Source organism: Bombyx mandarina, chromosome 11 (genome assembly GCF_030267445.1).
Source record: "Bombyx mandarina strain Sakado chromosome 11, ASM3026744v2".
Taxonomy (NCBI): domain Eukaryota; kingdom Metazoa; phylum Arthropoda; class Insecta; order Lepidoptera; family Bombycidae; genus Bombyx; species Bombyx mandarina.
Window position 1 is genome coordinate 2,280,341 of NC_143218.1, and position 10,695 is coordinate 2,291,035.

A 10,695-nucleotide genomic window follows, 5' to 3' on the forward strand; every position below is an offset into this window, starting at 1 on the left:
ACTACCCGCGCCAATGATACTCTATATCTAGTAATTTGAAGAGTGTAATTATTAGACCTACCCGCATTTTTTTTATATCTCAATGTAATAATGGCGGTAGGTCGTCTTTTTAGCCCGCACAGGTAGCTACCATCACCCTATCTGTTTCTGCCGTGAACCAGTAATGCCTTTCTAATTGAAGGGTGTGGCAGCCGTTGTACCATTGATCTAAGATTAAGAACTCGTGTATCGAGATGGGAGGCGGCATTTACGTTGTTGATGTCTATGGGCTCCTATCACCGTTTAGCATCAGTCGGGCCGTGAGCTCGTTCAGGCATACAAGAATAAAAAAAAAACATTTTTTCGGGATAATGGAACACACGTGTTTCAAACCTGCTGTATTCTACATTGCCCAGATAACACTTTAAGATTCTATGGGAAAAGCAAGAAGGATCATCTCAGTGTATTAAAAAGTGTCCACTGAAAGGGGGTCAATTAAGGTGGCGCCACTGTAGCAAGTGGAAAGATTTTTAAAAATCACGCCATAAACTACCACGCTTCACTTTAACCCAGCACACTTCACTTTGCTTATAACGGTTATATTCATATAATTTCCCCTTCCTACACTAGCGCTATTTCGGTGAGTCTTCCAACAATAACTCGCCGTTTAGATGTGGACACTTTTTCAACTTGTTCCCTATACAAGATGGTGCTTCTTATCCATAGATAATAATACTTCTTACCTCTAACCTCCAGAGTAACAACGAAAAAAAACCTATGTGATAATTCTGTAGGCTTAGTGCGAGTTTCAAAAATGGAATCGATTGACTCGCATCGAGTGTACGCTCTTCACGGTGAAACGTGCGGAGCTCTGAGTGCGAGTTACTGGATTTGCAGGACGTTTATTCATCTTGAGAAGCGATATTTTTTTTCTTTTATGTTGGTAGCACGCAAGGGTTTTTTTAAGGCGTTTAATTGAAATGCCAAGCTTTCTAACGATATTTATAATTATTCGAGTAATGGGTAATGTACCTGTGCTTAGTGCGAGTTTTTTTATTTACTCAGTCGATGTTAATGATATGTTTAATTTGTGTGAGGTTGTATCAGTGCCACCTAGTGGTAAGCTTATGAATCTCATTTTGTGGGAGAGAGAAGGTTTGTTTATGTTGCTGTCTCATGTATCGAATAGCTTTACCGAAGTGAGCCTCTCGATTATTGTATGTGCGAGTGCGAGTTGCAAATTAATGGATTTTGAGAGTATTTCTTCACTTTCAAGCAAGTTAAGTAGTCACTAAAAATTTTGCCGTGAAACCAATACAATATCAAGATTTTTTCTTTCGTTTTTAATAATAACGTTGTTTTTTAAGGTTTTATCTATTCTAATGGTTTATACACATATATTTTTTCGGTTAGAAAATTTTATAAACTTCTAGCTAGTTGTAAATACATATTAATTCTTTGCTTTTTCATTTAATTCTTATTAAATCATTGCTTTTTTTTAAAGAGTTGTTTGATGAGAGAGAGAGAGTGAGATAGAGTTGTTTTTTTTTTATTGCTTAGATGGATGGACGAGCTCACAGCCCACCTGATGTTAAGTGGTTACTGGAGCCCATAGACATCTACAACGTAAATGCGCCACCTCGAGATATAAGTTCTAAGGTCTCAGTATAGTTACAACGGCTACCCCACCCTTCGAACCGAAACGCATTACTGCTTCACGGCGGAAATAGGCGGGGTGGTGGTACCTACCCGTGTGGACTCCCAAGAGGTCCTACCACCAGTGAAAGAGTATTCTTTATTGTACACAAAATGAATAAATATTGTGAAACATTCTTTCTTGGTCTTATCGCTAAGAGTGATCTCTTCCAGACAATCATTAGATGGGCAAGAATAATTTCGAAATGAATTGCACACTGTGTACCTATCTATTATAGAAATATATACACACGCGCACACTAACACACACACACGCGCGCGCAATATACATATTTACAGGTACATACGTACAGATTTATATTTATAAATTATATAGAAATTTGAACAATGTAATAATAATTTTGCTTCTTTACACATTTATAAATAAGGATGGATGCTCGTAATAATTTTAGTATATTTGGGCCACCTACTGAAGATCATCAACACTATTACCGTAAATACAATCATTTTATAAACGTTCAACGGGTAAATGATTAAACCTATGTAAAACATAATTTCTTTAATTAAAAAAAGCTGAAATAATTACCTATTCCAAGATTAATTATGTTAAGTATGTCTAAATATGTAATTACAATTAAATAAATTCTATAATAAACTTCTAATTCTAATACTTCTATTAAAGTTACTAAAAAAATATGTTTATGCTGGGCAGTTTTCGTGTATTTTAAAGGTTACGCCATTACGGCAAAGTTTGTTTACGAAATTGCACCCTTAGAATGGAAGTGGTATAACTAAAAAATTTAAGATTAGTTTTATATTTCAAAACACTTATGTATTATTATTAAGAACCTACATTTTAAGTAGGTAATACGTGAAGCAAAAATGTTGTTCTCCTTTTTACGAAAATTGCGCGGACGGAGAAGTATGAAATTTCCCACACTTATAGAGAATATAGAGAAGTAGTGCAGATTGCTAATATTTTTTTTTAAATTGTGCATAAACAATAAAAAAATAAACTAAATGAATAAAAAAACCTTACACACATTACCATGTATTTGACACACACACACACATGCATTTATACTTTTTTTGTTTATTGATTTATCAATCTGTGGTCAAATTGAGAATAGATTAATATTTTTTGTCTTTAATATTATTTTTCTATAATGTAGCCTTGGCGACATGGAGCAATTATTATTATAGAAATGATGATAATAGAAAGGTGACAATAGAACTATAATAATGTTCAAACTTAAAATTTAAATAAATTATGGTCAAATTTCGACCACTGGACTACCATTAGTAGATAATAATAAAATCATTTATTGCCTTTCACACAGATTTAGATTATTACAGGCAGCCTACACGGAAACAACAAAAAAACAAAGCACTATTATATCATTTCTGGCAAGCAGCTCAACATTTGCACTTGTATATTATTAATAGGAATTTTATTAAGAGTATTGACAATTTATGAGGAATTTGACAAGTACGGATTAGTTATAGATATATGTAGTTACATATTGTAAATTAAATTAGTTTTATAAGTGCAATAAAAAATAATTTAAATGATAAAATGATAAAGCCATACCTTTTTCCAATGTGACGATTAGAGGGTATCCTATTATTCTTTTCTATATTATTCTATCAGCTTATAAAATTAAACAGTCTCTTTTAGTCTAGAAAAGGACAAAGTACTCTTTCTGTCTTTTTCAAATAAAATGGCATGCCTTAAAGTGTTTAAACCGAAAAACTAAAAAAATACAATTATTGTATTACAATATTGAAGTTTACCAGAAACTAAGAATTTTGGGTTGAGCCACTTTAATTCTAAAGGTACAAAATAGTATTGAACACGTGACATTACCCGAATAATTTTGAAAGTAGTTTGTTCCCATTAAAATGCTGTTAAAATGCGTTGTATTTCATTTAGACGGTCTAATGCCAAAACATCACGTGCTACCAATATACGAGAAATAATATTATTGCTGCTCTCGGTGAATAAACGCCCTGCGAAGCGAGTAGCATATCTCAACTCACACTCACAATTCTTCATTTTTCACCGTATAGAACGTAAACTCGATTTGATTTTGATTTATTCATTTACAATTGAACAACTAGGAAAAAAAGATGAAAAGACATTTTGGAGGGACCGCGAGGAGCTAAATTGTGTGAATTGTTTTATTTTGTCTATTTAATGTTTCTTAGTTAATGCGTATTTAATATTTCTTCGTGTATAAGTGTAATTTTGAGACCGTCCTGGCCTAAAGGTTAAGGCGTCCGGTGTATTCGTATCTTGCAATGCACCGGTGTTCTAATTTCAATCAATTTTTCTAATGAAATACGTACTTATTAAATGTTTACGATTGACTTTCACTGTAAAGGAATAGCATCATGTAATAAAAATCAAACCCGCAAAATTAATTTGCGTAATTACTGGTGGTAGGACGTCTTGTGAGTCCGCACGGGTAGATATCACCACCCTGCCTATTTTTGCCGTGAAGCAGTAATGCGTTTCGGTTTGAAGGGTGGGACAACCGTTGTAACTATACTGAGACCTTAGAACTAATATCTCAAGGTGGGAGGCGGCATTTGCGTTGTAGATGTCTATGGGCTCCGGTAACCACTTAAGATTAGGTGGGCCGGGAGCTCGTCCACCCATCTATGCAATAACAAAGTAACGTGGGTTTATTAACTGTTTAGTATCTGTGAAAGTGCGAAAATTTAAAAAAATTAAACAAAACCGCTGGACGTAGCTTCTCGAAGTCTTCGAAAAGGTCCACTGAAAAAAATCTCAGTATATAATCAGCATTTTGCAGAGATTATATTTTATCCCATATATCTGATCTCATTTCATTTCATTCCATGCCAATTAATTAATGCTTCAAATTAATCAAATCCATTTCACTCCATATTATCATTTTTCATAAAAAAAGATTAGGCTTTATGGCATGATACTTTTGCTTCTCTAGTTGGAAAAATAGAACTACTAAAGAAATACTCGATCGAAACGTTAAAAAGGTGAATGAAGTTAGCCCCTCAAAAAAATTTTTTTTTCCTATTTTATACTTATTTTCTATTAATTCGTTTGTTCATCATTTGTTCATGATTGTTCACTGTTAATAATTGTTTGTTCTGCAGTTATTTATTTTAAAAAAATATTTAAAAATATACCTACAAGTTAGCCCCTCTAATGCAATTTTTAATATTTTTTCATCCTTAATGACTCGTAAATATTCATTTTCGATTGTTCTTATATAAAACACGTTTGTTCTCTTTCGAAATTACTCGTTTTTTGTTTAATTTACTATTTTTATTAGTTGAATAAATGTATGCAAAATATGTGTACTGCGCATGCGTCAACTATAATGCCTAAACTTTCTACGCGGTTTTAATCGTGAAAAAAAAAAACAAATATAAATCCTGAAGGAGCAATTAATTGGTATACAGTTTAATTAAAAAAATTAAAAAATAAATAAATGAAATAATGTGCATTGGCGTTAAGTTAGACCAAATACATTTTTTCCATCCTCCTACTTATCGTTATGAAGGTATAAAAAAGATAGGGAGTTCACATAGGTAATATAAACAAATAAGTAAATATGTTCATTATTTATCTTTCAAGAGATAATATAGGTATACATTATAATAACTTTTTTACACAGTCGAAATTATATTCCTAACATTAGTAAAATAACATTTTAATACGATAGGTAAGAGGATGGAAAAAATGTATTTGGTCTAACTTAACGCCAATGCACATTATTTCATTTATTTATTTTTTAATTTTTTTAATTAAACTGTATACCAATTAATTGCTCCTTCAGGATTTATATTTGTTTTTTTTTTTCACGATTAAAACCGCGTAGAAAGTTTAGGCATTATAGTTGACGCATGCGCAGTACACATATTTTGCATACATTTATTCAACTAATAAAAATAGTAAATTAAACAAAAAACGAGTAATTTCGAAAGAGAACAAACGTGTTTTATGTAAGAACAATCTAAAATGAATATTTACGAGTCATTAAGGATGAAAAAATATTAAAAATTGCATTAGAGGGGCTAACTTGTAGGTACATTTTTAAATATTTTTTTTAAATAAATAAATGCAGAACAAACAATTATTAACAGTGAACAATCATAAACAAATGATGAACAAACGAATTAATAGAAAATAAGTATAAAATAGGAAAAAAAAATTTTTTTGAGGGGCTAACTTCATTCACCTACGTTAAAACCCACTAATTTGTAACACGCACTCGCACAAATGTCATTCGTGGTACTCCTTTCGGTAAAATTACTCGGTTACGAGATCACAACGTTAATATGAACTCGCACTCACAAAATAACACCGGGTACGTTTGCCGCTAGGGGCGCTGTTCCAATTGCATACAAAGAGCAAACTGGCTCGCTAGTGAGAGCGTTACAAAACTCGCACTAAGCACACAGGTCATTAACGTGTATAATAGTGAAATTTCATTCAAACCCGTCAAAAACATCAGCTATACACATTCAAAAAATAAGACAAAGAATAGTAATTTTCGCACGTTTTTATTAATTTATTACGTAATGATTAAATTAAACTTGAATTACATGTTTTTTTTTCTTCACCTTCGAAATAATTTTCAATTTCCTGCAGGGTTTTGTCTTTTGTTTCCGGTAAACAGAAGTTAAGTATCAATAGACAGGATCCCGAAGTGAGACCGTAAAATAAAAACGTACCGTGCATCCCGAAAGCCAAAAAGATATACGGCGACATTTTCAATAGTGTACCGGAGACGATATTGTATGAAATCGCGGCAACGGCCATACAATGACTTTTGTATTTTAATGGCGTCAGCTCAGCGTGCGTTGATATTAACAAAATCACCGGTCCAATGCTAACGCTCAACGAGAATCCGACTAACAAACCTATAGTTACAAATCTAGATTCGTTTATAAACGCTAAATTTATTAAATACAAATACAAGGATAGGATGCATAAAAATATTACACTTGTCGTACCCGAGGTCATTAGTAAAGTACGTCGTTTGATCACTCTTGTTATAAAACAACTGAAGTACATGCCTAAGACAGTAACGCCATCTAGTAGCAGCATCACGTAATACGCGGTCGATTCGCTTCCAGTTATGCGTTTTATGATATCAATGGCGTACATTGCACACACGATTTTACCGGTGAAATTATATTGCAGCATCATAACTATACACACTAACGTCGGTTTGTAAAACAGCTTCGCGGTCAAGATCTCGAATATTCTATGCCTATCGAACGTCCTACGATTTTTAATGCATTCCTTTTGCGAATTAACGAGGCACTCCAATTCTTTTATCGTTGACTCGTTTTTACCCATCAACCAGAAGTATGATCGGGCGCATTCCTCGAACCTACCTTCGCTGGCCAACCAGTGAGGCGACTCCGGCCATAAAAACGAGACGAAATTGTATAATATCAACACGATGGCTGTCAACGGAATATATTTCCAATGGAGGAATGTTCCAATGGCGTTCGCGCACCACACACCCCAATAGAAGGTGGCGGATTTTATTGTTAAGAAGACACCTCTGTATTTCGGCGACGTGTATTCGGACAGTATTATTATAGTCAAAGTTAAGTTGGCGCCGTGATTCATGCCCTGTAGTATCTCGCTAATTAACATTTGGGTGTTGCTAGTGCTGAAATACAAGATGACGTTAAAGACGAACGTGTTTATGGAGACGAACATGAATGGGATCTTTCTTCCTAAGCGCGTAATGGCGTAGCAGATGACGATGATCCACGGCAGAGAGCTATATCCGAACACGGAAGCTGAAAAGTGAAATTTTTTCATGTCATATTTCATGTCATGTCTTTTACTGGTGGTAGGACCTCTTGTGAGACCGCACGGGTAGGGACCACCGCCCTGCCTATTTCTGCCGTGAAGCAGTAATGTGTTTCGGTTTGAATGGTGTAGCAACCATTGTAAGTATACTGAGACTTTAGAACTTATATCTCAAGGTGGGTGACGCATTTACGTTCTAAATGTCTATGGGCTCTAGTAACCACTTAACACCAGGTGGGCTGTGAGTTCGTCCACGCATCTAAGCAATAAATTTTTTTATCTCGTGCACCAAGTTTTTTTATTTAAATATTTTGTGACCTGGTAACTAGAGCTTTCTATCCCAGTAGCTTCACTCTTGGCAGAGGGGTCGTGGCTGTCGTGCTCTCGGTAAAGATTTTCACAACGAGATCTTTAAGCCGAGCCTTTTATGGTCTTAAAATACTGGTGAATGGCTACTTGATTTAAGCGACATTTTTGCAACTTTATAGGAGAGCCATTTAAAGTTGAAAATTTGAACTTAAATTGTAGTTCAATTAAAAGCGTCGAATTGTTGAAGCTAATGCCTACCAAATAGAACGCACCTTTAATTACAAAGATAAATGTCGCGTACTAAGCCTTTAATACTAAGCATTTAACGGCCGTCTGGTGTAGTGGTAAGTGACATGGACACTACACAAGGGGGTCGCGGGTTCGAATCCCACCAAGGGAAGATATTTGTATGATAAATATAAATGTCTTTTCCAGGGTTATGGATGTATATTAAATATTAAATATATGTATGTGTATAATAAAAATCTTACATTTATATCCGTTATCTGGTACCTGTAACACAAGTTCTTTACGAACTTATCACGGGACCAGCTAACGTGGCGTGATTGTTTTAAAAAAAAAAATTATAACCTTTCATCCCACATTGTGAAATAATGATATAAAACGAAATTAGATGAAGTTGATTAATTTGATAGCGGCTTTAATCGTTTCTGATGGAATTAAATGATACGATATGAGATGACATGAAATATAGTCTTAGTAAAATGATGGTTCTTTACTGAGACATTTTGTGTCGACTTTATGGAAGAACCGGATAATTTATGGCAGGCGGCTTCGCTCGAAGAAAAAAATCGGTTGTCTGTAAAGTCGGTTTACCTACTGACGATAGTTGAACGTGACAACGTCATGAGAAAATACTGATGGAATAGTTTCATTTTTCAATTATCGCAATTATCGTTGCTTTAAGCAATTGACACCACATTCACTTTTTACTGAACTTCATACTTGACGAAAACATGTAAATGTATTATTGTATAGCAGCTGTCCACGCGGATGCATCGCTCACATCGCCTCAGAGCGAGGTAACGCCGCATGAGTCATGTTTTTTCGTGCGTGCAGCCGGCTCCATCGAATTATAAGACGTTGTCACGTCAAAATACTTTATAGAAAAATGACTAATAAAATAATTACACAGCCACGAAGCCATTTCGTCACTGATCGCTTCGGTTGAATTCTTTTCCTTCCGAATTTGAGGTATGAACACGGTCGGAGCGCCGAATGAAAAGCCTGTAGCGAACAGCAGCATCCAGGCGGGGCTCGTTATGAGGATCTGGAAGTGAGAAAAGTAACGATCGATCCACGAGCAGCAAGAATGACGTACATCTATATCTATATATTAATTAATACGTGAAGCATAAACTTGCTTTAACTCGGCAGTCTCCTAGTGCCATGCGTGTTTTTTTTTTAAAGTACGTACCTGCCTCAACAGCGGTCTGTACTTGTTTCCCTCATCATCATCATCTCCCTCATTAGATACGACTCTGTGATAATAATCCTTCATACCGTTGGCTGTAGAAAAAAAAATGGTTGTCTGAAAAGTCGGCTTACGGACGATAGTTTTACGTGTAACGTCATAAAGAAATATTGATGAAAAATTGCATACTTTTTTTATTTTATTTTTATTTATAATTTCTTATACCAGAAAGTATAAAGGCGGACTTAATGCCATAGGCATTCTCTAACAGTCTACCTTAGGGGAGTGCAGAGATGAAGCTTGGTAGGTGTAGTGTGAAGGGGATATTACTTAAACATATATTATGTGTATATATAACATACATAATACATAGTACTTAAATAAATACATATACATAAATTTTATAAATTGAATTGAATTATTACCACTGAATTGTCATTGATTTGTATAATACAAACAAGTTAATTGAAATTTTTTTTTTTGGTAAATTAACGCTCGGGCCCATCGTGCCTCTCTATCGCTTGCTGTGCGTTCTTGCTCGCACACTCATGCTCGGGCGGAACGTGACAGTTTTTCGTGCGTGCAACCGGTGTTCACTGATTTGTAACCAGTTATCAAGTCAACACAATCAGTCTATTGGGTCAAACAGCCATATCTTTTGCGAAACTGCCGAAGTCATGTCTGTACGAATGAAATCGAATGGACGATTAGAATCGAATTTCCTGATAATGGATTTGTAGGACCCGCGAAGTCAAACCTAACGATTTTCGATAAGACGTCCGGTGCATTAGTATGTAGCGATGCACCGGTGTTCGAATCCCGCAGGCGGGTACCAATTCTTCTAATGAAATACGTACTTAGCAAATGTTCACGATTGACTTCCACGGTGAAGGAATAACATCGTGTAATAAAAATCAGACCCGCAAAATTATAATTTGCGTAATTACTGGTGGTAAGACGTCTTGTGAGTCCGCACGAGTAGATACCACCACCCCGCCTATTTCTGTCGTGAAGCAATAATGTTTTTCGGTTTAAAGGGTGGGGTAGCCGTTGTAACTATACTGAGACCTTACAACCCATGTCTCAAGGTGGGCGGCGGCATTTACGTTGTAGATATCTTTGGGCTCCGATAACCACTTAACATCAGGTGGGCCGTGAGCTAGTTCACCCACCTAAGCAATAAAGAGTCCGATGAGTCGAAAAACCGCGGCTTACCGACCACTGGTTAAGATAATAAAAAACTCCAAATCTTTTATGAACGATAATGATACTCACACATTTATTGGTTATTTTAAATACAAAAAAAACAACAATATTATCGGCTATGCAAACACACGACATCAATCTTTGACATTTACTCTTTTCTTTCTTTAAAACTATCGCTCCACACTTCGCGCGAACCAAAGAAGATGGCGGCAGAATGACTGATAATTTTCCTCGTAAATACACGGTTGTATCAAAATATTTATGACTTTAGAACACAAAACAATAC

At 35.1% G+C, this 10,695-nt stretch overlaps 1 protein-coding gene across 1 annotated transcript; it reads right to left on the reverse strand.

Annotated features, from left to right (window-relative positions):
• Positions 1-6,173: 6,173 nt before the first annotated feature.
• On the reverse strand, positions 6,174-10,695 carry LOC114246602 (facilitated trehalose transporter Tret1). The gene is made up of 4 exons (XM_089731519.1): positions 10,479-10,695; positions 9,207-9,298; positions 8,921-9,059; positions 6,174-7,446 (listed from the first exon to the last, which is right to left on the reverse strand). The coding sequence occupies exons 1-4, from the start codon at positions 10,480-10,482 to the stop codon at positions 6,212-6,214; spliced, it is 1,470 nt and encodes a 489-aa protein (XP_089587645.1). The 5' UTR covers positions 10,483-10,695; the 3' UTR covers positions 6,174-6,211.

Bases quoted from the DNA above. Each gene is read 5' to 3' on its own strand.
- LOC114246602 (XM_089731519.1), bottom strand. The intron at 9,060-9,206 runs GTACGTACTTTA...TCTCACTTCCAG, and splicing joins ACAGACCGCTGTTGAGGCAG to ATCCTCATAACGAGCCCCGC. The intron at 7,447-8,920 runs GTAATTATTTTA...TTCACTTTTCAG, and splicing joins CGAAATGGCTTCGTGGCTGT to CTTCCGTGTTCGGATATAGC.